A 26,974-nucleotide genomic window follows, 5' to 3' on the forward strand; every position below is an offset into this window, starting at 1 on the left:
GTACAGACAGCACCCGTAGTCAGGATCGAACCTGGTTCTCTGGCGCTGTAAGGCGGCAACTCTACTGCTGCGCCACCGTGCCACACAAGTGCCATGCAGGTGATAAGAATGTAAACTGGTGGTGGCCACAGATCATTGGGGAGGTAATTCATTAAATTGTCAATTGGTTTTCATAATATAAACTTGCCTTCAGTGCAATGCCTTCAACCATTGCTTTCCCTGCTTGAGGAAATGTGGGCTTTCTCCTTGGGGGAAATGTAAATTTATAGTTCATCTCCCTTTCCTTTCACTAGGTGCCTGCGTGTGTCTGACAACCACCCGGAGATTACTGGCATGCAGTCTGCTCTCCTAATCAGAGACAACAGGTTGTTAGCAGCACCAGATTTTTGCACAGCACTTGGCCACAATAGAATGCCACACAACACAAAGGTACTCTTGGCCCATTCCACTGGATGTTTAGATACAATTCCACTTCAGTCATGTTCCAAAAAACAAGGCATTATTAATGCTAAAGTCATCGGTGCAGAGACAAACTCGTGCAAACACCACCATCAAAGCACGGAGACGGCATCACTCTACCTTGTGCCCACGTCTAATGCGAGCAAAGAATTCCTCCCGCTTTCCTCCCGCTGCGGAACAGGGCGGAAAGGGACAGAATAACAGTGAGAGGTAAACAGCACAGTTTGACCAGTGTTTCATAAAGGGTTCAAGATAACAGACCACAGACCGCCCAGTTTTATCGCACGTTCTCAGGGTGCATCAGATCTCTTCATGGCCAACAAGGGGTCCAGTCATTGCTGAAATTAAGGATTTGCTGCTGCCAATTTGCACAGAGCAGGAACTCAGAAACAGCGACACTACAAATAATACAAGATAATACAAAATAATGAGCTGCAGTTGTCCGGCAATGATTTCAGTAGGTCAGGGGAGGGAAAAACAAAGTTAACTCTGTTTCTTACTCCCCAGATGCTGCTTGACCTGCTAACCATTTCCAGTGCATTGTGCTCTCAATTTAGACAAGTTAACCTGATTTTGTCATAAGTCAAGTCAAGTTTATTCGTCACATACACATACGAGATGTGCAGTGAAATGAAAAGTGGCAATGCTCGCGGACTTTGTGCAAAAGACAAACAAACAAATAAACTACAAACAGAATGGAACAGAATCACATATTCTTTTACATATTAAATATTCTGGGCGGTAGGAAAAAGGGAAACAAAAAACAGCAATTTAAAACAAACCCAGTAGAATGGTACAGTAAAGTTAGTCTCTGGTGGGATAGGAGTTTAGATGAAGAATCATAAAGGATCATAAAGGATCTAAACATAACAGTTTAGATTAAGGATTCAGCATGGAATCAGACCCTTTAGCTGACCGAATCCACACTGTCCATCGATCATCCACTCACACAAACTCAATGCTATCACACTTTTTCATCCACTCACACCATTCTAGGGGCAATTTACAGAGGCCAAATAATCTCCAAACCCACACAACTTTGGGACGTGGGAGGAAACCGGAGCACCTGGAGAAAACCCACACGGTCACATGGAGAACGTGCAAACTCCAAACACACACACACACACACACAGCACCCGAGGTCTGGATCCAATCTGGATCTTTGGCGCTGTGAAGCAGCAGCTCTATTAGTTACACCACTATGCCGCGCTTTATTTTATATCTTAATAATTGAGGGAATCACCAGGACACCAGAGATAATGCACTGGGATCCTTTACTGACAAGAGTTAGATAGGGTCTCGGTTTAGGGCCTTGATTGGAAGGCAACGTTGCTCTTTAGCATTGCAAACAAGCAAAGCTGAGATTTTTGTGCTCAAATCTCTGCAGTGATACCTGAACCTGATACTAATGTCAGCCTTGGTACATAAGCAGGTCTATCAACTTGACAGATGTAAAGTTCAGCATCTCACGAGAATGGCCAAAGTGGCAGAGGACCGCAGCCACCCTCATTTACCAGAGACCAGGAACTGGTGGCATCAGGAATGTTCCTGCCATTCTTCACAGCCAGTGAGGCTTCGGCAGTGCTCGGAAAGTTGTTCTCAGAATCCAAGCACAGCTCAAGTGTGAACCTCGATCTCCTCCGTTCTAAATAGCATGACCCTTCATCAAACATCCCCGACTGCGGTCCCCCTACTGCTCCTCACCCCTCCCCGACCTGGCCAGGCTGATCGCTGAGCAGTCTGCCTGAGATACCAGTGGTTGGTTGATAAAGCCCTGGTGAATACCTTGGCAGTGTCCTCACATTGGGCCCCTGCTTCACTGAGACCACACCTGCTTCCTCAGCCGGGAATCGCCAGGAATTGTTACAAGGCAGGAACTCGGCACATCGATACCACAATGGGGACAGTGTGCGGAAATTCAATCTTCAATCGACACAACATAAATGGTTTGTTTAACCTGTTCATTGTCGCCCCCGAGTATCCCTGGGTCAGAGTTTTATCATCTCATTGCCACCCCCGATTATACTAGTTTTAGCTTAGTCAAGTTGTCCTTAACCTAGAAAATAAAACAGCACGTGGCCATTAGTGAAAAAGAACCTTGGCAGTGAACAGGTTAACATGAGTACCGCAGCGATCACCTCTGGGTTTAACCTTTAAAGCTCTCGTGCACAATTGACTGAGTGTGTGGCCTCTGTGGCCTTACCTTATCCCCTTGAAAGACTTCTGGAAGCTGCCAGTAGTAGGACTCCTGGGTGTATTGCCCAAAACGTCCGAAGGAGAGCTGCGGTTGGACCTCTCTCACCGTCACCGTGAATCCGGAGGTGATGTGTGTCGTGCGCTGGCGGCTCACCAGGGAGAAGTTCTGGAAGTTATTTGGTGGAACAAATGGACTGGCGACCTGCAGAAGTTACCATGATGACATTTCAATTAGCGACAATAGGATACGAGCATACTGTAAATGTTAGCAAGTCTTGATGCAGCTTTAAAGGACCTTAGCGAGGTTGCATTTGGAGTCTTGTGTGTAGTTCTGGTCACCCCATTACAGGAAGGGAGTGGAGGCCTTGGAGGAGGTTTACCAGAATGAAGCCCAGATTAAAGGGTTTTTAACTATCAGGAGATTTTGGACAGACTTGGATTATTTTCTCTGGAACGCTGAAGGTTGAGAGGGGACCTGATAGAAGTATATAAAATGATGAAGGGCATAGATAGGGTAGATGGTCAGAACCTTTTTCCCCCCAAGATGGAAATATCAAATACTAGAGGGCACAGCTTTAAGGTGAGGGGCAAAGTTTCAGGGAGATGTGTGGGGGGAAGTCTTTTTACATAGACTAGGTGGGTGCCCAAAACATCCTGCCAGGTGTGGTGATAGTGGCCGATATAATAGTGGTATTTTAAGAGGCTTTTGGATTGGCACGTGGATAGGCAGGGAATAGAGGAATATGGATTACGTGCAGGCAGATAAGTTGGTCGGCATCATGTTTGGCACAGACATTGCGGGCTGAAGGGCCTGTTCCTGTGCTGTACTGTCCAATGATCCCAGACCCAGTCGCTCCACACAATAACCATGGTGTCAAAATGTCAGAGAAAGGAAGAGCTTGGTTGTGAATGATACTTTAAGGACAGATGCACATTGCTCTTGTTTTTGATTTGTTTTCTCGTCTTTCAATTTATTTTAATGTTGGCAGATGGAGGAGTTTGTGAGTATTGACATGTTCATCCAGATGACCTGGGGTTAAATGAGTGGGTAAAGAAAAGCTCATAATATCCACTGATGATTCGGACTCTCCACTGGGAACATTTAATGTGCATGTGTGGGAAAGAACTGCAGATGCTGGGTTTAAATCGAAGGCAGACACAAAAAGCTGGAGTAACTCAGCGGGACAGGCAGCATCTCTGGAGAGTAGGAATGGGTGACGTTTCGGGTCGAGACCCTTCTTCGGACCACATGTGCACGTGATCAGCATAGTCGGGTTTCACACAAAGACTTAACTGCACCCATCAGAACCGTCAGGATGTGCAGTAAGTTGTCAGGGAGCTGGAAGCTACTTCAGTCCATGAAAGATTAGAACAAAATGTTTCTCTTTCTGAATGTGGTGACGATGTTCTTCTTCAGACCGTACCGGATACAGATGGTCTATAACTTGAAGTTTCAAGTCTGCCCCTATGAAGGGGTCATGTTGTTCATCCCGAGTGAAGTGCACAACCAGGATACCTTTGGGATTTGACTGAGGATTATTCCAGCTCATTAAACTCAGGACTCTACATCCTAAAGGGCCTGTCCCACTTTCACAAACTAATTCACGACCTTTTTTACTCGTGGACATTTTTCATCAGGCTAGAAAAACGCCCTGACCTACTTGATGCCACGAGTACCTACGACTAGCATCCCGACCTACCTACGACCTCCTACGACCATGCTGCGAGTTTGAGTCAAGGGCAGAGGTCGTGAATTAGGTTGTGAAAGTGGGACAGGCCCTTAACAGTTCAAACACAGCTCCAACCATGTTTTGTACATCTTTACACTTTCAGAATATTTCCCTTTGCACTATTCCAGAACCATTCATACTTGCAACATGGTCACAGAGTCATGCAGCATGGAAAATGGCCGTTCGGCTTTTCATGCCCCATCTACGCAAGTCCCATCTGCCTACATTTGCCCCACATCTCTCTAAACCAGTGTTATACACGTACCCGTCCATATGTTTCTTAAATGTTGAGATAGCACCTCCCTCTACTATCCCCTCCAGCAGCTCGTTGTGTAAAAAGGTTACTCCTCAGGTTTCTTTTAAATCTTTCCTGCTCACCTTAAACTCACATCCTCTGGTTCTCGATTCTTCCACTCTGGCCCAAAGACTGTGCATTCACCCAATCTATTCCTCTCATGATTTTGAACACCTCTATAAGATCGTCCCTCATCCTCCTGTGCTCCAATGAATAGATTCCCAGTCTGCTCAACCTCTCCCTTCAGCTCATGCCCTCGAGTCCCGGCAACATCCTCGTAAATCTTCTCTGCATCCTTTCCCATTCTAGCTCTGTTAAAGGAGGCCCAATATCCAGTGAGGCTCAGGTGTAGGTCTTGCTGGAAATACGTGTGACCATTTACAAATGAATATGACTTGGAAAAATGAAGTCACAAAAATAAAAACTGATGGAATTACCCACATCAATGACACACAACACAAGGACCCAAATTCTTCAGACAGGGAGTAGAGGTGGGAGGGAAGGCGGGGGGACACTGGAGGCCAGAACAAATCAGGGCTGGCAACAGATTACCTCAAAAAGGGTGGAGCCCACAATGGCCCATTGTTGGCTGGGGAAGGTGTGATAACGAGGGGAATACAAGGATGCGAATCGTGGAACTGGTAGCACGACTAGGTTGGGGAGGGGGTGGGAGAGGGGAGGGGAGGGAATGCAGGAGTTACTTCAAGTTAGAGAAATCAGGTAGTTTCCCACTTAGCGGAACGGACATGGACGTACCAGTTGCCTGTAGTGCGGGGAGCTGCTGCATTGCTGGGTCACTCCCATGCAGAAACATGGCAGGCACCCCTCTCTGTTCTCCGTGCTCAGGAAGAAGTGGCCTCTTTTACAAGAGTCACAAGTCGGGCCTTCCACGTGGGGCTGTAATTAGAAACAAACAGCATGTCATCAAGATGAACTTGAACTCCAGAAATGCTTAACACTCGTCATATACCATACTAAAGCTGAGGGGTGTAAATGGGTAGGAAGTAACTGCAGATGGTAGTTTACACTATACATAGACACAAAATGCTGGAGTAATGCAGTGGGACAGGCAGCATCTCTGCAGAGAAGGAATGGGTGATATTTCGGGTCGAGACCCTTCTTATATGGGTATGTATTTTGAGGTCCCTATCTGGTGGTGAAGGCACTTGAACTAGATTGTTAGCGCGATACCTTCTCAGGAGGAATAATCTTTTACTAATTTGTTGGTGGTCTTCAGACTGTGAGTAGAGGTTGGTGGGGAGGGGGGTGGGACTCGAGGAGGGAAAAAGCCAGAACAAATCAAGGCTGGCAACAGATGACCTCAGGAAAGGTGGAGCCCACAATGGTCCATTGTTGGCTGGGGAAGGTGTGGTAACGAGAGGGATACAAGGATGCGGATAGTGGAACTGGTAGGACGACCACCTTGAGAGTAGTTTATGTACGGAGAGATATGGAGATCCTAACAGCAAGCCCGATGTGGGTCAGGGTGGAATGCAGATTTAGACCACCACATTTTGTGGCTCTAATTCTCAGATGAAACAACAAATCTATTGAGTTTTGTTCTCTGACTAGGTTGCATTAGAATAGACGTCCATCACAGTCACCATGGATTAGGTGGGCCAAAAGGGCCCATTTCTGTGCTGTATTCTATGAGACTAATCTATGCTCCACTGTCACATGGAAAGCACCTCATTTGGGAGTGTAATCTCAGAGCCCACATCAGTCTTTTCTCAGTCGCGAGGACTCCTTGTTTGTCCGACCTACAATGGTTGAGATGTGTGCGCTTCCAGGCTACCACTGAAAACCTTTTTCCATAGCTCTTTGTGTCAGTTTCTTCTCCTGCCCTTCACGGCTAAAGTGGCTCTTATATTCTTCTTGGGTAGTCCACAACCCAACACCATGAACATTGAATTCTCCAATTTCATTTAACCTGCTTCCCTTCTGTAATTTTCTCTCCCCTGGTCTATCCAGATCCTTTCACATCACCCGTCGCTTTATTCCAAATCAATGGAACCCCCTCGGCCAGTTTCTTGTGCCTATCCCACCTATCATCTGCCCATCACCCACAAATTCCTGCCACTGGGTCCCCGAGCCCTTCCCCTCCCCTGTGCTCATCTACCCACTATCCCTCCATTTGGTTCCACTCTCCAGCTTCCTTTCTTATCAAATTTCATAATCTGCTGCTCTTCGATGCCTCCAACTATAACCTTCCAGCCTCTGACTCAATCTCCACCCTTCCTGCTGACTCCATCTGCCAATTAATCCCTCAACACATAGATCCACCTATAGCTTGCCAACTCTTGCCCCACCACTTCCTGTCATCTCGTTACCATGGCCATGTCTCTTCAACTCTTTCTGTCCAGGTTAAAGGTCAACCTGAACCATCCACTGTCCATTTCCTTCTAGAGTCGTTACTGACCTTGGGTTCCTCCAGTAGATCATTCTTGCAACATCTCAGCATTTGCAGTCTCTTTTCCCCTAGAGACCCACATGATTGATGTACCTGGGTGAACCTACATATCTACCAGTCTAAATATCACCTACATCAACTGAATCTCATGGTGAAAAGGCACAGGTTACTGTTTGCCTCAGAGGATCTTAGCTCTCCACTACTGGAACGAGGGTGTGGTGTGAAAGTGCATCCCCTTATTGTGAGGACAAACTGCTGCAATTCATTTTCCTATACCCAATGGAAACAAACACCTTTTCAAAATATAAATCAAATGTGCTATTCTAATATTTGGTACATTATTTTGAAGAATGTATTTTTAATCATTGGCCCACTTGAGTAGGTCAGGTACACTGCTTCAGTGACAGGAGATATCCTTTACCTTGCATCGGCAGTTTCCACTGGCATCACATTGGGTTTCAATGCTGCCTCTCCAATCACAAGTACAACGACCTGCAACTGAGCAGACAATCACATCAGACATCATTTATCAGTTTATGAAGATCAGAAATGTTAACATAGAGTTCTAAATTTCAATAGAATAAAAATATCAATTCTCAACAACCCCACATACTGTATCCTTTTGATCAATTTTCAAACTTCTTCATTTCTCTTATTTCCTCAGTTTAAAAATGTTGATTAAATACCAATTTCTCTTTGGAAATTCATGTTGACATTTTTTATTATATTCTCCAAAGGAATTCTCCGTATCAGACAACTGTGGAAGCTCAGCTGTTGAGTTTATTCAAAGCAATGATCAATAGATTTTGAGACCTTAAGGGAATTGAGAGATATTGGGATCGTGCAGGGAAATTAACCTAACTTAGAAGGTGTTTAGTGCAGGTACATCGTTCCTACATCATCCGCAGGTAGTTGAGGCAGGCACTATCGCAACGTTCAGGAAACATTTAGACATGTATATGGATGACAGATTTTGAGAGATATGGGCTAAATGCAGGCAGGTGGGACTGGTGCAGATGGGGCATGTTGGTCAGCATGGGCAAGTTGGATTAAAGGGCTGGTTTCCATGCTGTATGACTCCAAGGTAATTCATAATCTTGAATGGTGTAGCAGGCTCGAAGGACCAGATGGTCAACTCCTGCTCCTATTTCTCAAGTTCTCTATCACTGGATGTTTTGTTATTTGAGCTGTTGGCAAGCTCCTAATCACTTCAAGTAGTTGGACCGGTTGTGAGTTCCTTGATCAGTTTCATATCTTTCTTTACATCGCCTTAATGTCCTATGTGGCTATTGATTTCTCTGCTGAATGTTTAACTGTAAAGCTAGAATTACTCTGCCATGGTTCATTGGGTGGAATCCATCTGACCTTATCTTTACACTTAATTTAATTTAATCTGGTAGGAAGGAGAGAATACAAGCTGTTGGAAAATTGCAAGGTTTTCGAGACTTACTGGTGCAGCGCTGTCCATATGTGGGGTTCCCAGTGTATCCTGGAGCACATCTGTAACAGGTATTGGAAAGAGAGATTAGAAACTATTGTTAAAACATAATCCAAAGTTGGGTGCATGTGAACTTTCTTTGAGCCCACTGACGAGAGTCAATTAATGTGGGATTTTAATTTTGATTCATCATCTGCAGGAAAGGCTTAATTCTTGATCCTCAGTGAAAGGACATCACTCTCACCCAATGCCCATTTGACCAAAATTGTATTAGGACCAACAAACAATCTGCTGGAGGAACTCAATGGGTCTAGCACAATCAATGGGAAGGAGGGAGGAATAGTCAAAATGTCAACCATTCCTTTCTTCTCAAGATGCTGCTCCATCTACTGAATTCCTCCCCAATTGTATTTCAGCATCAGCAATCTCTCGTGCTTCCTTGTATTTAGGCGGTTTGCCAGGGCTATTGGTTCCAGCTGTTTGTGCAAAATTTACACCCTAATTAATGCCAGTGTCCTAAATGTGCTTCGGAGAATGATGTGCAATCAGGCCATCCAAGCCCAGTTCCAGGAAAGCCATGAGTCAGCTTTGGGTCACATCTGGAGACTACAGACATTAGTAATGTTCTTCCTCATGCACAGGAGATCTGATCACGGATTAAGGAGGGATTAGGAGAGAATCTCAAAGGGGAAGTAAGGGAATAGTTGTTAGCCTATAACCAAGTGACTTACATTTATGACACCTGGAGTAAGGACCAAGTGGGAGATAGTGGCGGAATCAATGCAAATGTTTAAAGGAGAATTGGATATTTACCAAAAAATGAAAACTTTGGAAATGCTAATGGAAGAGAACAGGCAAATGGGGACTTGCATTTCATTGTCTCTGCACTGTACACTGCACAATGACAATTAAAGTTGAATCTGAATCTGAATCTGAATCTGAATCTAAATGGAGAGCTTTATATCGGAGACACCATGAAGCATACAATCCCCTTCTGGACTTTGTGATTCACTGCACCAGAACATGGGCTTACTTGAGTTGCTTCCATTATTGCAGCTGAAGGGGAGGTTTGTGTTGTTTCAATGATTTATCACTTCTCTGCAGTTTTCAGACTTTTAATTTTATTTTCTGATCTAATTTTGGTTCATTATTTAACAATTCTAAAAAGCATAAATTAGTCGTAACGAACCATTAACTTGCAATTTACTTGGGTACTTGATATTGGAAAATTACAAGCCAATGGACACATTGCAATAACTTTTCACTACTCAATGATAATAATCGGCTCCCATTTCCCCACAGCAACATGCCAGAGCGCGTTTAAAAAGATGTTGGTTCTACACAGTGGCAGAAGCAGCCATTTTGTGTCCGTCAACATCATTACATGAGGAGAACTGAAGGTAGAAAACATCGCAAGCAGCAAAGCTGACACGGCACCAGTAAACGTTCACCACCACCAACTAAAGACAACATTAGCAATGGGACAGAGAAAACAGGGCAACAAATCAAAGGATGTATTAAAGTAGAGCAGCAGAGATTATCAGATATCTTGGGCAATATTAATACTCTTCTCTTGGTTTTCTGTGCTTGCATCCTGATAACAACCAGTATGACAAAGAGTCATTAGAGCAACAGCACTTGGCCATGCAACAATGACTTTACTGAAAAAATGAATGACTGTTCTGCATTTTTTCTTCGCCTTTAAGACGTAAATCCTGCTACTAAATTGCAACTTTTTTAATGCTTTGATTCCTGGGGAATTATTCAGACAATCTCAATTAGAGTACTGGGCTCAATTGTGCAAAGCCACGCAACAAGTTAAGCAGCACATCTGTAAGCAAATTCTGCTGGCTGCCATACCAAATAATAACTCTGTGTGAAGCAAACAGAATACAAGGCTAAATGAAAACACCTGTGTGCTCACTACGTCCAATCTGAGTACACCAGGATCTCAGTGAAGTACTTCTAATATCACTTCTTACCAATGATGCAAGGATGTTACAAAGCTGTGCTTAACCCTAATGTAGGGATGAGATGAACACTTGCTCCATTCTCTCAGCTAAACTGATTGCCAGGAATTTTATGTAAATAAAAAGCACCCTCAAATAATCCAGTCCAATGGGCGGACAACAGCAGATACTGGACCTGTTGCACGCCTATCAAAACAATGGAGACAAAAGTTGTGCTACAGAAAACTGCACAAATGAATGTGCGTAACGTCACACTTTTTACGTAACTATTGTTTCATCTGAATATGAGCATTAATGCACATAATTACATACAGGCATACACACACATGCATGCACACTTCATATACATTGAACTTCTTCCACATATAAAGCCACCAGCACCCAAAGGTAATGGGGATAGCTTGAGTTCCAACCAACCCAGCAAAGCAACACTTCCCAGCAGCGTGGAACGGATGGTAGAAATTAACCTACAATTGCAGGAGCTGTCCTACATATCACAGGCTCTTACCTTAAAGTAAATGGCTTACCCTCTGTGTAGCCAACCAGAACAATTCTTGCACCAAGACAACAGGTCTGAATCTATAAACACTTTATTGCGTTAACTGTAGTAAATGCCCTTGGTCTTAAATGAGGTAAAGTTTTAGAAGCACACGTGATACAATTTACAAGATGACAATGTACTTCAACAAATGTTCTTGCACGCCTGCAGAAATAATAACAAGGAATTATGTATAACAAGGCATTCATCATGACCAGATTACCTTGCTGAATGTCACTTTCCACCAGTCAGTGGACAATCTCATCAATACGAGCTTTAAACTTACCAATTATAAGGCACCAATCAATGGATAGAGGGTAGACATAAATGCTGGAGAAACTCAGCGGGTGCGGCAGCATCTATGGAGCAAAGGAATAGGTGGCGTTTTGGGTCGAGACCCTTCTTCAGAATCAATGGAGAGAGATTGGAAGGTCCAAGTTTCCTATCCTAAGCAAGTTAAAAGTTGTATTGGCAGCTGAGACTGTTTAACGCAAAAACGCTCAAGATCATCTCTTCCCTGTGGTTACGAGTAACAATAACCAACAAGGATACATGGACTCTGGGGCAATGTATGCGGACTTGTGTGGCAGGGTTCAAGCCTGAGCCTTGCGTGCCCCACACAAATCCAGGGTTTACATGATCCAATATCCAATAGGACGTACATGGTAAATGGTAGGGAATTGAAGAATACAGTTGAACAGAGGGATCTGGGAATAACTGTGCATAGTTCCTTGAAGGTGGAATCTCATATAGATAGGGTGGTAAAGAAAGCTTTTGGTATGCTAGCCTTTATAAATCAGAGCATTGAGTATAGAAGCTGGGATGTAATGTTAAAATTGTACAAGGCATTGGTGAGACCAAATCTGGAGTATGATGTACAATTTTGGTCGCTCAATTATAGGAAGGATGTCAACAAAATAGAGAGAGTACAGAGGAGATTTACTAGAATGTTGCCTGGGTTTCAACAACTAAGTTACAGAGAACGGTTGAATAAGTTAGGTCTTTATTCTCTGGAGCGCAGAAGGTTAAGGGGGGACTTGATAGAGGTTTTTTAAATGATGAGAGGGATAGACAGAGTTGATGTGGACCAGCTTTTCCCTTTGAGAATAGGGAAGATTCAAACAAGAGGACATGACTTCAGAATTAAGGGACAGAAGTTTAGGGGTAACATGAGGGGGAACTTCTTTACTCAGAGAGTGGTAGCGGTGTGGAATGAGCTTCCAGTGGAAGTGGTGGAGGCAGGTTCGTTGGTATCATTTAAAAATAAATTGGATAGGCATATGGATGAGAAGGGAATGGAGGGTTATGGTACGAGTGCAGGCAGGTGGGACTAAGGGTAAAAAGTTGTTCGGCACGGACTTGTAGGGCCGAGATGGCCCGTTTCCGTGCTGTAATTGTTATATGGTTATATGGTTAAGTTCACGTCGCTCCAGTGAACGGCACAAGCAGCAGCTGAATGGTCCTCTGCTGAATGGTGTGAGGACCCATCTGTCTCTAGCTCACAGTAAGGGCAGAAACCCTGTGCTGTGGTGTGAACAAGACGAGGGCTGGAATTAGTTCTCCACTGCTTCAGCCTTGAGCCGAGCAGCTTCTTTCACTGCCACCAACCAGAGTTCAAAACAATGTGTGCGTAGAACTGTAGAAAACAGAAATCATTTAACATGTTGTATTGAGGACATCTGTTCTGCAATACAGCTACTCCTGCAATTCACTTTACTGTATCCCTCTCAAAAACAGGGGCGAAGAATTTGATTGACATTGGTCTATTTAAACGGCTTCCAAAGAGATTTTTAATTGGGTTCTTCCGTTCCTAATGTTGTAAACATATCAGATGGTCAAAGTTCCGACTGAGTTAGGGCAGCTGAAGAGTTCAGATGTAGGACTTTACTTGTGTAAGGTGAATATCCGATCACCCACTCTGTAACTTTATACATCACTTGGTCATCTGACAATTTACACGATGTCAATGAATACTACAGTATATCTCAGTGAATCAATGAGGCACAGGTTTGTAATAGCTAAAGTAATACCACACTCCACTGTGTTGACCTCAGGAAACTTGCCAACAGGGGCAATCATTAGTGCAGGTTTAGTTTCTACTAAAAGGCCAGATTTTAAAAATGCAATGACTGCATCCCTCTCAAATTCACAACCAGTGGGCTGTCATTGTAGGCTCCTCTGATGTACAGTACACAAGTCCGTATCCCATTGATTCACTTGGGGCTATTGGCTTCTCACCTCTCAGATGACTGATTGATGTTCTGCCAAGCAGTCCTGTGATGTTGACGGTGTTACGTGCACACCTTAATAGAATGATTAATTGTCATCTTTGCAACTCGGTGTCTGAGGCGGAACAGTTGTGCAGGTTGTTGGCAGCACCAGCGAAGTGGCTTCGATCCTCACCTCCGGTGCTGTCTGTGTGGAATTTGCACGTTCTCCCTGTATGGGCTCCCCAGTTTCTTCCTGTTTCCCAAAGATGTTTGGGTTGGTAATTTATTTGGCCACCGGTGTGTATGGGAGTGGTGGAATATCGGGGCACGGCAAACGGATGGGAATATGGGAAAACTACTAAAAGGGATTGGTGGAAATGGGCGCTTGAATGGGTTTTGGACACATGGGCCTGCTTCCAAGTTGTATGACTCAATGAAACGGGTTTAAAGGCATGACTCCAACATATTTGGACAAAGTCTGTGAGCTATCCCACCACTCAGAAAAGCGCAGTGGGGCAAGTTTGAAGGTGGTCAGCTAGCACAGATGGTGACCATAGACTGAAACCGTGTGCATGTCCAAATGACAACTATTGTACGTAGACCAATTACAAATTAGTGGATAGAATTGATTTAGTTAGGATTTTTTATTGACATCAAGGTAAAAACACATATCAACGTAAGCACAACGTAGAAATATCACTTAAATAGTCGTCATGAATTCAACATGATCCCAACTCACAATTAATGCAATAATTGTCCAGAATGTACAATATCTGAAAAGTAACCATAACATCAAGCACCATCAACATAATGGAGGTTAAGTTGGTTTTTGTCTGTAAACAAACAGGCGTGGTCATTCTTTGCTGCTTGCCCAGCTGAATGGGGCTTTGAACAAGCCAGGCTGCTAATATACTTGTGCCATCTCTACACTCTTACACCCAATGTTAATCCTGATTCATATTTGTTGAGAGGAACATAAAGTGGTCCCAAAACATCCAGGAACGTATCTTTCATTTGTAAAGGAATACATTTTACAATTCCAAGCCTGTTTTCTGTTTGTAACTTATTTTGATTGCATCCTTCAATTGCTCGCTCTGACTGAAACCAGCTGAGATACCTCATCACATTGATAGCTTTTGTTCAATTAGTTAACCATTTAACCTGTTGCTCTGGTTCACCTCTGTGTGCATGTGTGCTCATTAATTTTCTAGTAGAACACCCAAGAGAATTCCATTGACCTTCTAAGTACACATGATCAACTAATTCTGCTGGTTTGACTTGCTTTTGCTATCTCTGGTTAAAGTCCTATTTGGAATATGAACTCTTTCTTTCAACACTAGTGATCATGATACCAGCTGTATTTTCAATACAAGATGTGTGAATGAATGTTGATATCATTGTTTATACAAGTTATTGGCAAAGTTGTGGACAGATGCTCCTTCCCATCTCTATGCATGTAGAACTAATCATCCTGAATAATATTCAAGCAAGGACAAAACAGGTATGGATAAATGTCTTGAATGGTGCTGAAAAGAGATCATGGTCAAAGGATCAAGAGGCACAAAAAGAGCTCTTTAGGCAAGACTGAGCTGCACTCAAACACCAAGGAGCACAGCTGCAACTCTGATGTTTAGTGTAAAAGATGGTCCAGATATGTCCCATCTGCTGAGAGTAGGATAAATAACTTGATGGATGGAGTATATAATGCAACCATGATTCAATATCTCCCATATCCTTTTCATTCAGCATTTAGCTCAAGTTTCAATAAATCCACTCGATTCATATTTCATCACATTCTGATCCAGTTATGACCCCAAGAGCTGAAGACCAGCATGCAGGCTGAAGCATTGCCTGTCAGCAAGAGAGTTTTTGATTGTGTAACAATACACGATAGTCCAATAAAACTTGATCAATGAAGCTCTTCGGGAAATCGTGAGTTATACTTGGTACAAAGGACGATAGTTATGCTTGTTGGCATCATTGCAGCCTCACACATTCATTGCAAGTTCCTCATGGAAGCAGCTTCAACATGACCTGCGCTTCATTCTAAGGCTTTGTCACTAAAGATTCCATGAGGCTCACTTATATCCACAACACTTCCAAAGTTGGAGCAGGCCATCTCAACATCAAATCTTGAGCTGACAAATAGCTCGTAACAAATGTGGTGGAATGATAAATAATCCCCATCCAGTACAAGTGAAAGCATAGATGTCACTGCATTCTATTCATTGATTACACTATCATTATTAACAATACACACAAATAACTTGGGGATCACCAGAAAGAGTTGTCCAAGGACCAATTCTCTTCAATGTCATGAAATTTGAAAAAGGGTGTTCACAGATGACCATGAAGGGCCTGTCCCATTTGGGCCGCCATTTACGTGACAGGCTGGTAGTGACTGACCCGCGGCGGTCGCCCGCATCATCATGCGTCCACACAGCCGCCTGGAGCGTGTGACGTCATTTGAAGATGGACACAAAATGCAGGAGCTATTCAGCAGGACCGGCAGCATCTCCGAAGAGAAGGAATGGATGATGTTTCGGGTCGAGACTCTTCTTCAGTCTGAAACATCACCCGTTGCTTCTCTCCAGAGATGCTGCCGGTCCCGCTGAGTTACTCCTGCATTTTGAGTCTATCTCCAATCGTCTTGGCCCCGCCCTGGGAGTAGGAATGGGGGCGGATCCGGCTCCACAACGGCCGCGATCCTCAGGCCGAGTTCGGCGACCATTTGCCTGCTTCTGCTGCTGTTGGACGTGAGATGTTGCGCCATGCCACGGTCTTGGGCCTGTCCCACTTTGCCCGTCAGTTACGCGACAGGCCAGTGGCGCGCGAAGATTTTGTTCAGGACGAAGTCCACACTCCTCCACACCACTTCATGCGTCCGTCCTGCGCTACCCACACGCTAGCAGGTCACGTAAATGGTGCGCGAATGACGGCCAAGTGGGACAGGCCCTTGAGTATTTCACAACTCTTCCGACAGAAAAGCCACCACTAGGAGAAAATCACCAACAGATGGACTGCAACAGGCTAACGCAATGCCTCAGCAGCATCTGCACAAAGGCAACTGGGAACAGGTCTGAACAACCCCCAGTTTAAAGTAAGTGGCAGTAAGTCATACCACTGGATTGTTAAATTAGTGATGGCTTTATTGAGTCAGGGAACAAACTTTCTCAAAGGCCAGAAAAGTAGATGAAGATTTGAGAAGTTATGCTTGGACTTTCTCGATGAGTATTTGAACATGAAGACAGGATTGAGGAAACCCTCTGCTTTGAATATTCGCTGACTGCAAATAAAACTCATGAGATATCTGTGAACCACTGGAGCTGAACAATATATTCATTTGTTTTCTAGCTTCAGCAGGAAGTTCTTGAACAAATGAACATGGTTTTGAGAGAAGGGTTTGGTCATTTAAAACTGAGATGTACAGGAATTTCTTCTCGCATAGAGCGGTGAATTGCTTGACTTCTCAACCCCAGATGAGTGAGGAGGCTGGATCACGGGAGGTATTTAAAGGGGAGGCAGATCATTTTTGATAAATTGTGGGCAATGAGGAACTGCCCCAAAGAGGAGCTGATGCATAGGGCACATCGGTCTTGATCATATTTAATGGTGAGAGGGGCCTGGTGACCAATTCCTGCGTCCATTGTTTGGGTTTCATATGTTATTAGAGTCACACGACATGGAAACAGATCCTTCAGCCCAACTTGTGCAGATAAGACATCTTAGATGACAGGACAAGTCGCATCTCATTCCCTTGGCCCGTATCCTTCTAAACCCTTTCAGTACATGTGCCTGTCCAAAAGTCTTTTAAAATGTTGTTATAGTACCTGCCTCAACTACCTCCTCCGGCAGTTATTACTTTATACCCACCACCCTCTGTGCCTTGCCCCAGTTGAGAATTTGAACTTGTGGGCCTGCCCTATCTTTATCCATAACCACTGTATGTGCAACGATAAATTTCTCAGTGCCCTGTTTTATACTCAAGTTAGAGCTGAAGAAACATTTTCCTGCTGTTAACATATTGAATAAAATAGTGAAAACAACTTCCTTTCTCATGGCTAATAATCAGAAGAAAATAATGTCCCAAACGGTGCTTTATATAACCGAATGGGTATGAGCATCTGTACAACATGTCACCACAGTGGAAGTCCTGAAGGGAGGTGCACCGAATGAAATGTTGATGAAAATTTATCACCATTCCAAAACACAAGTTTATGTTAGGCATTATGTCGAAGCACCATTATAACAACAATTTAACTAATTATTTTTAAACACTGCCAGTTTCAAAAGGTATATATGTAAACTTTGAACAAAATACTGTAAACCACATTGATCATGAAAGTACGTGGATGATATCAACGGGGAAATGGGTTAATGATATAAAACACTCAGCAGGCCGGGCAGAGTCACTGCCCTGTCATCAGAACTGGGAAAAGTAAGAGACAAATTGGGAGGATGATTTAACTCTGCAACACACTGCAGGAAGGTTATTGGAGACAGAAATTCGCCAAACATTTAAGATGTATCTAGGCGAGCACTCAAATCACCAGTGCAGAGCAAGTGCTGGTAAAATGGATTGCTATAGATATGATTTGATGGGCAACATAGACATGGTGGGCAGAGGGGCTTGTTTCTGTGCTGCGTGCCTCTGTGACTCTTGCAGCAAGTTTTAAGATGAAGGGAAAGTAGGATTGTGGGGGAAGGGGGAGAGGTGGGGGTGGGAGGAGGGAGGACTCCCAGTTAGATAGAGCTTAGATAGAGTTAGATTGAGTTAGATCGAGCTCTGCTCTTAAAGATAGCGGAGTCAAGGGATATGTGGAGAAGGCAGGAACAGGGTACTGATTGTGGATGATCAGCCATGATCACACTGAATGGCGGTGCTGGCTCGAAGGGCCGAATGGCCTACTCCTGCACCTATTGTCTATTGACTGTGAAAACCCAAAGACAAATCTGCAACATGACTGCAGGAGGGAGAGAGCAAGCGACAAAAGAGATAATGTTGTAAAGGTGTTAGTGAACAACAAAGTTTGTGTCTAGAGAAAGGTTGAACAGGAGAGGGCAAAATGGGGATCGAAGATTGGAAGGTAGGGATACAACATTGGAACTTGCTGATTACCTGATGTTGTTGAACTCAACATTTTGGCCGGATGGTTACGTCACAGTTCAAAAATGACATTTTTCCGTGAGATGACACTGAGCTTTGGTGAAGCTAGTAGATTCCAACTGCCCATGACCTACTGAGAATGTCAGCACTTCATTTTACTATTGTCTAGATGTCTGGTTTTGTTTACTACCTTGAGGATTTCAACTGTGTTTCTCGGATGTCGACCTATTGCTATGGATTTTCAATCACGGCTAATAGATGGAAAAATAACTCTCTGCCCAACACCCTGGTCCACTCATCCCTTCTCAAACAACTTCTCCCGGGCATTTTCTCTTCCCTCCCCACCTCTCTTTTCCGTTTATCATTCCCCGATTCCAATAGTCTGAAGAAGTGTTCTGACCCAAAATGTTTCATGTCCATTCCCTCCACAGATGCTGCCTGACCAGCTGAGAGCCTCCAGCACCTTTGTTCAGTGCGAATGTGGAGAGGATGCTTCCACTAGTGCAAGAGTCAAGGACCAGAGGCCCTAGCCTCAGAATAAAAGGACGTACCTTTAGAAAGGAGGAATTTCTTCAATGAGATGGTGGTGAATTTGTGGAATTCATTTCCACAGACAGCTGTGCAGGCCAAGTCAATGGATATTTTTAAGGCGGAGCTTGACAGATTCTTGATTAGTACGGGTGTCAGGGATCATGGGGATAAGGCAGGGGAATGGGGTTGAGAGGGAAAGATAGATCAGCCATGATTGAATGACAGGGTAGACTTGATGGGCCAAATGGCCTAATTCTGCTCCTAGAACTTCTGAACAACCTTCCAGCAGGAGATCCAAAACACTTGACAAAATACAATTTGGGTTAGATACAAGGAATGTATGGAGGTGGAATGCTTTGCTCATTTCTTTTTGAGCGCACTGACTGAATATTTGAAACAAAAGCAGACTAGTTGGTTGAAGTCAATAAATTATTAATGCAGACATGTTTCTTTACAGATATTCCAACAGCACAAATGGAAAGGAACCAAGTGCATTGCTTGTATTGAGGTAGTTAGTTACCTGCACCTTGGTACTGTCTGAGACGAGCTACATATTTACTTTCACAAACTACATACAAAACACCTTCAAACCTTTTGCCAATTACTCTGTGTGATGTTTTACAGGGACGAGCACACAAGACTCTCAGTCTATTCCCAGTAACTCGGTATCACACCCTCCTGCAAATGAGATACCTAAGTACACGAGTTGGAAATTTCATTTCATGCATTTTTCAGTCAGGTGTGTACACTGAAAACCAGCACAGACGCACCTCAATCTGGGATAATTTTAATCGGTATGGCTAGGCGACCGAGTGTAATATAAAGGGGCACGTCTTTGAGCTTCTTATTCGCGTTGGAATAATGGTTTCCGCCTTTCAACAGCTGCAGGATGTCCAACGCAGATGCTTTTTTGGTCTTTTTCTCTCTGCCTCGTGTGTTTTTTCTCCGAGGGGTATCGCCATTGGCACACGGTTGACCTTGTGTCTCAGCGGCTGGTTGGACGTCAGATCTTTTCAGTGACTGTGCATTTGCTGGGATCTCTGTGGCGATCTTCAGCTGAGTTCTTCTCTTTCCAGAGACCTTCTTGGCAGGCGCTGATGTTGGGAGGGGTCTTTTGCCTGCAAATTTAGTTTGCTTTATGAATGTCTTTCTTTTCGTGTGTGTTGATGCAGCATCACTACCAGGGTGTTTGATCACTATCTTGTGGGTCTGAGATCCACCTATATTACCAGAGGGCTTCACACTAGTATTAAGAGACTGTGTGGCTGTTTTACTGCCTCGTTTTGCTTTATCTTTTGGCTGTGCCGTTATTTTTTTGTCAGGTTTTACTTTAACTTTCGTTAAACTTCGGCTAGGTTTGGTTTTACGTGTGGAGTCTGCACGGGTTTTAAGACTGGGATTTGTTCCACCTTTGCCCCTCGCTGGGGCCTCTGTGCGAGATTCAGTTTTGACATTTACGGTTTTCGCTTTCTCTCTCGATACCCCTGGAAATGATTTCATGGGTCTCCCCAGCACCGTACGGGTTGCTTGAGTGCTCGCCCCATCCGGAGTTACGGTGAATGCAGACGGGATGAGATCAAGTGGGGAGGATGATACATCCACTGTTGATACATCTGCTCTGGGGGCTTTCTTACCAGGCAGAGATTTATGTTTAGTCCTATAATTAGCAGAGTCTTCAAGTTTCCTGTTAGCTTGGATTCTGTTCGTGGACCGCTTAGGAGAAGCTGTTGTTAGGACGTGTGTTTGTAAAGTTGGCGAAGGATGAATGGGAGCAGTTGGGTTCTTGGGAATCTGAAACCTTTTTCCCTTTTTCTGCCCAGTTGCATTTCGAGATGGGCCTTTAGCAGGACGCTTCGTGGAAACAAACTTTAAAGATCCATTGTTGTCCCCATTAGATGTTGGCTTTAATTTCAAATTGGTTTTTAAGTTCATCTTGGGGTGTTTTGTGAATGGATTTGCAGGAGTGCTGGTGGCAGTGTTCGAGGGGCTGGGCTGATCACTGTTGGTGCGAAATTTCTTCTTTTTCCTAATCACAGACACCTCCTCCGCCAAAGCTGCGAATCCGTCAATGAGAATTTCCAGGCGTACCTGCAAGGCAGTCAGCTTGCTGCTAACTTCTGTGTACTTCCCCTGCAGTTGGGAGATCAGCCTGTCCTTAGGTGGGGCTGATAACATACGGCTGAGATTCTTCAGCTGCAAGCTCAAATCATCTTGCCGCTTCTGCAAGTGCTTGAAGCCGTCCTTGAGATCCAAACCGTTGTCCTCCAACATCACTAGTCTTCTGTTGAAGCTGATGACGGACGATTTTATCAAATGCCTGAATTTCAGGGTTCGCCGTGACTTTTGCGTGGTATTTTTTTGCTTGTTGCCTGCGTCTGGAGTGGAAGTGTTGCCAAATCTCTCCACATCGACAGTCGTGTTTTTGGACTTTGAAGATGTGCCGGGCTTGCCCTTATGTCGCTGACCGCTCGGTTTTGTTGCGTTGCCAGCGACATCCGTCCCGCCCTGGGCGATCTTCTTGCAGTCGTCTGGAATCAGCTCCTCAGACCCCAGGATCTCTGGCTGAATCCAGGCTGCGCAGAATTCCGTCAGATTTCTTTTTTCAAAGGATCAAAGAGTTTGTCAGCAAAAAACAAAGATATACTTCCTTTCTTTAAAGAAATACATGACATGGAATTTGACAACCTGACCTCTGACTGGTGGCCAACCATGAGACTGAATGGGATTTATTTTAAGTGGGCTGCTTTGAGGGGTGGGGAGACTGGATGGTGAAAACTCTATTGCTTACAACAATAGACATATTTCAGCCAGGTAGTTTCATTTTGAAATACATACTTGTTTGGCAAGGCTTTATGCAATTACTTGTAGTGTTTGCAAGCCCTGACCAACAAGTAACCAACATGGAAGCCCAATGTTGGTGCACAGGTTAGTTAGCAGCAGAAGCAGAGGCGGCAACAGCTTGATTAGGCAGTGATTAAAGCAAAGGACCCAGGCTAGTCAGTACACAAAGGCCAATTGTTCATGCACCAGATACTTCTTTCACAAGCTCTCCATCCTTACGCAATCACCAGCAAAGTTGAAGCAAAATTCCTACTCTGAATTAAACTGCTTGGCTGCTCTCTTAGTGAGGAGCACAAACTGAGACCTCAGCCACACAGTTCAGAATGTGGACAGAGAAGATTCGAAACATAATTCACTGATGAAACAAACACAAGCACCTACTCGACGCAATATGGCTTCTGGAATCTTTCCTCCTTTCACAACAGCCTTTCATTACAAATGCAGTCCAGTGCTCAAGAGACCTTATTGCTCATCCAAGTTACATGGATGTGAGTCTAAACGGAAACACAATATTTATGATGAACTGCCCACCGTTTTTGTACAGTGTTTGTGGACCGTGCTCTCCCAGTACTGACTGCTTTATAAACAAGACAAATCCATTTTCTTGGATGAACGGAGTTAATTTCAGTACCAGAGGTTAACTATGGTACAATACCTACAATAAACTGGTACATGAAGAATGTTAAGAAACAAAAAGCTGGAGTAACTCAGTGGATCATGCAGCATCTCTGGAGAAAAGCAATCGGTGAAGTTTCGGGTCGAGACCCTTCTTCAGGCTCTCGACCCCTGAAATGTCACCTATTCTTTTTCTCCAGAGATGCTGCCTGACCCGATGAGATACTCCATCTTATTGTGTCTACCTTTGGTTTGAACCATCATCTGTAGTTCCTTCCTACACATTAGTAGTGATTGCAGTCTGTGTTCAGGGCTACCAACACTATCATGTCTGACTGTTCAATTTGACCAAGGCCTCACTGAGGCAGTACAACCGCAAAGGCCACTGCCATTTTACAGTGAAAACCCAGTCACAGAGATCAAAGCTAAAACAAGGACTTCACAATCAACATATCAGGACTTCACAATCGGAGAGCTAAGGTATTAGAATAGCCTATTACATGGAGTGGAATCCATTTATTTCTAAATGTTTTGTGTGCTTTATAATTTCACTAAAAGTTTTTTACAGTGCTTTTATATCTGCATCACTTTCTTCACTCTTCATCGAAAGAAAAAATGTGCAACTTAAAGAACTGTCATCATTGTCCTCCAATAGGTATCAAATGTTGCCGTACAAGAGAATAGATCAGATCTTGACCTTAAAGAATCCACAAACACAGAGCCAGCAGCTACACTGGGTCTCTACCAAGGCAACACGGTTCAAAGAAATCAAATGAGAGTATAAGTGCAGCAGCTCCGCTGAGGACACATACCCTGGGGCAGTGCTGATCTATTTGTTTCAATGGGACTACTCCCTTACAACTTGCATTTTGTAAACAACATGCTTTACTGAATATCTGACCTCTCTCTGCCTTTGCTAATTCAGTGTGAGCACCGCCGCCAACAGCCAATGTTTATAAGAGTTTAAGAAGGAACTGCAGATGCTGGAAAATCGAAGGTACACAAAAAAGCTGGAGAAACTCAGCGGGTGCAGCAGCATCTATGGAGCGAAGGAAATAGGCAACGTTTCGGGCCGTAACGTTGCCTATTTCCTTCGCTCCATAGATGCTGCTGCACCCGCCGAGTTTCTCCAGCTTTTTTGTGTACAGCCAATGTTTATACATCCTTTTGTACTTGATGGGGTGCCCCAGCTCTTGGCTATTAAGAGAGTATAGTATGTGTGACTCACAACGCAAGTAAACAACTCTTTTCATTTCTGTCATTTCCTCACCCTTATTCTGAGATGGTGAACCCTGGTTCTAAACCCTTAACTCAGGGGAAACATTATTCTTGTTCAGCCTTGGCCCCAGCCTTGGACTCCAAGGCTTCAAGGAGATCTCCTCCCTTCCTTCAAAACTCTAGAAAACACACTCAATCTCTCCTTGTACACTAATCGGTCATGCCAGGTATGCCTAGTGAATTGTCATGACTTCACTGTATTTCCTTAGAGACACACACATACATATTTTAGCTAAGGAGACCAACACTGTACGCATAACTCATTGGACGTGACAGATTTGCTAAACTTTCACTTGATTCTCAATGTTGCCCTCAGTAGCCTAAACCTTAATCTGAGACTCTGAAATGAGGAGTAATTTCTTAATGCAAGGGCTGGGGAATCTTTGGATTGTTCCGCTCTGGAGGGCAAAGATGGCTTGGTCATTGATCGGAAGAAGTCTGAAGAAGGGCCCCGACCTGGAACGTCACCTATCCATGTTCTCCAGAGATGCTGCCTGACCTGCTGAGTTACTCCAGCATTTAGTGTCTTTTTTCGGTCATTGTTCAATCAAAACGTAGGCTGCTAGATATCTAGATAGCCAGCGATCTTGGGCGGGGAGATGGAGCTGAGGTCGTGGCATCAATATGACCAATGGTGGAGCAAGCTCAAAGGGTCACAGCCTGCTCCGGCTCCTATTTCAAGTGTCTCTATGTCATGACCAGTGATGGACAACTGACTGACAGGGGAGGAGGTTCGATGAGTATCCTCATTCTCAGTGAAGTTAGACAGCTTCATGTCACTGCTGAAGAACATCTTCAGATTTAGCAGGGCAGTAACCACGCTGTTTTTATCACAGATTCAGAATTGACACCTAGCCCGTAAAGAGAACAACGGCACAGTTTGTCCTGTCTACAAAATGCAGACAAATGAGCAGTCTTTGTAAAGAACCTGCCCTCGCACATCAGATTGGTACAGGTGTCAGAAGTAATGGGGAGAAGGCAGGAGAATGGGTTTAGGATGAAAAGATAGATCAGCCATGATTGAATGGCGGAGTAGACTTGATGGGCTGAACGGCCTAATTTTATTCCTATCACTTATGATCTTATGATCTCCCTTGAACTTTGTCCCTCTCATCTTAAAGCTATGCCCTCTAGTACTTGATATTTCCATCCTGGGAAAAAAGTTCTAACTTTCTTCCCTATCTCAAAATGTTATATACTTCTATCAACGACCCTTTCAAGCTCTGGTTTTAAGGTCACTGGCATAAAACCAGAGACCACCTAAAGAGAAGCACCTATGCACCCTACTGGTGTGATGATTTTTTATTTTGAAAACTTAATTGGATATTATTTGACGGGGACATTGATAGAGTGAGTAGGATTAATGGGGATTAATTGGTACCAATCAGAATGACCTTTGAATAAACCTAAACAGGCCACATGGTCTATGGTTCCAGGTCAGTCCGGTTGACACCACCACGTCTTGTTGTGGCACATGCTTGGTTCCAGGCAACAGAATGGCAACTTGCATACTGTCACCTTGGAGTCTACAGGTGGGAGAAGGTGAGGGGAAGGAAAAACTAGTTATGACTTCAGAGAGGGACACAGCGGTCAGAGGGATTAGAGCAGACTGCTCCGATGGGCGAGAGGAGAGAGAAGAGGCAAGGATAGGAATATCCAGCCACACACCCTGTCATCAGAGACTAAATGGTTATTTTGAACCATCAGGGTGTGGAAACCTCTTTTGGAATACAGTAATACATTTAATTGAAGACCACACGCAGTGACAGAATTATACAGAGAGTGACTATTTTAAATGTTTGGTGTTGGGGGAGGAACAATAAAGGCTTACGTATTCTAGTTGGCTAAATGTTATGGAGTGATACAGTGTGGAAACAGGCCCTTTGGCCCAACTTGCCCACACCGGCAACATGTTCCAGCTACATTAGTCCCACCTGCATGCGCTTGGTCCATATCCCTCCAAACCTGTCCTATCCATGTCTAGTGATAGTGTATTAGCATTCTTTCCTGAATAAATTCAACATCCTCGCCAAAACATCAACTAAAGCTTACCTGGGCTCTTTAGATTTTCCAGAGTAAGGCTTAATATGTCTGGTTGTTATAAACCCCTCTTCACAGAAGCTAAAAGCTCAGTGTCCACCTGTCCTGGTCAAATGGAAGCGCTCCATTTTGACCAAAGTTTTAAACTGGTTATCTAGAATTCCCTTTTCCTTGCAAGAGACCATCCCAATTTGTCAGCAACACATCAACTAAGGCACCCAACACCTATTTGCCACCCCATCAACCACTATCGGCCCCAGCTACAGTGAAGTCTCATGTTCTCACAGAAGAATTCTCAGCCACTCGACAATCCACAGAGCTAGAGTGAAAGCAAATCATCCTCGACCCTAGTAAGGCTTCTCTACATTTACCTCAGATCTTTACAACATGAAAAGCAAATGGAGTTTTTTGTTTTGCTTGCAATTACATCTAATTCGCAGATGGCGATTAAAATGAGTTCCACCTTTGAAACAGTAAAACACCATGAAGTGAATATACAACTTGATTTCCAGCAAGTTGGAAGTTGAAGGTTTTTGAAAGCTCCGTAAGAGGCAGAAATGCACAGCAAACACACCACCACTAGAAGCCTTCAGTAAAGCCACCGGAGAGAGTCCCAGCCGACTGAAAAGCATCCGAAGATCATCCAACTGCACAGGAGCTCCCACAACCAGTACCATCTATACCATGCAGAGCTCTTTAGCTTTTCCAGAGTGAGGCGCAATATGTCTAGTTATTATAAACCCGTCTTCACAGAAGCTGAAAGCTCCATGTCTTGGTTGGTACCGATCAAATTGGAAGCTCCATGATGACCAATGAATCTGCTGTGATTAAACATCCAGGATTCTCTTTTCCTTCCAAGAGAGCATTACAATTTAACATTGTGCAAATTAATGCCAATAAATGGAAAATATCCTGAAAGGATTTCAAAGTAGACCATCATAACTATTCTGTCCTTCCAGCTTCTGGTTTGAGGTAGTCTGAGTTTCCCTTTTGTAACGTCAGCATTTTGATCCCAGCTTCTCCCGAGACTCTTGACAATAGAGCATGCAGTAAAACCTTGTTTAATTGTGTTCCTCATAGTTGTATTCATTATTTTCAATGAACAACACCTTGACACCGCTGGTCATTATGTTTCACAAATAACACAAATAATATCAGGAGCCGTGCTGTCCAGCAATACTCACCGTTTTCTGCAAGGACGTTGTATCGTTGATTTCGCAGTGGGATAAATCCTTTCCGTCGACTTCAACAGTTGATGAGACCTACATTTTCTTTCTACAACTCAATCTCCTGCATGCTCAACATACTGTAGAGAG

At 43.9% G+C, this 26,974-nt stretch overlaps 1 protein-coding gene across 7 annotated transcripts in view; it reads right to left on the reverse strand.

Moving 5' to 3' along the window:
* The window catches only part of hspg2 (heparan sulfate proteoglycan 2), a 350,599-nt gene that overhangs the window by 146,422 nt on the left and 177,203 nt on the right, over nucleotides 1-26,974 (reverse strand). For all 7 annotated transcript variants that reach the window (XR_008725893.1, XM_055659492.1, XM_055659493.1 and 4 more), the window contains exons 30-33: nucleotides 8,541-8,590; nucleotides 7,512-7,588; nucleotides 5,437-5,577; nucleotides 2,663-2,857 (exon numbers count right to left, since the gene is read on the reverse strand). Coding sequence is in view for 6 of the 7 variants with exons in the window: in XM_055659492.1 (XP_055515467.1) it covers nucleotides 2,663-2,857; nucleotides 5,437-5,577; nucleotides 7,512-7,588; nucleotides 8,541-8,590 (463 nt within the window). In the remaining variant the exon portion in view is untranslated. The remainder of the gene's footprint in view (nucleotides 1-2,662; nucleotides 2,858-5,436; nucleotides 5,578-7,511; nucleotides 7,589-8,540; nucleotides 8,591-26,974) is intronic.

Source organism: Leucoraja erinacea, chromosome 30, assembly GCF_028641065.1.
Source record: "Leucoraja erinacea ecotype New England chromosome 30, Leri_hhj_1, whole genome shotgun sequence".
NCBI lineage: Eukaryota > Metazoa > Chordata > Chondrichthyes > Rajiformes > Rajidae > Leucoraja > Leucoraja erinaceus.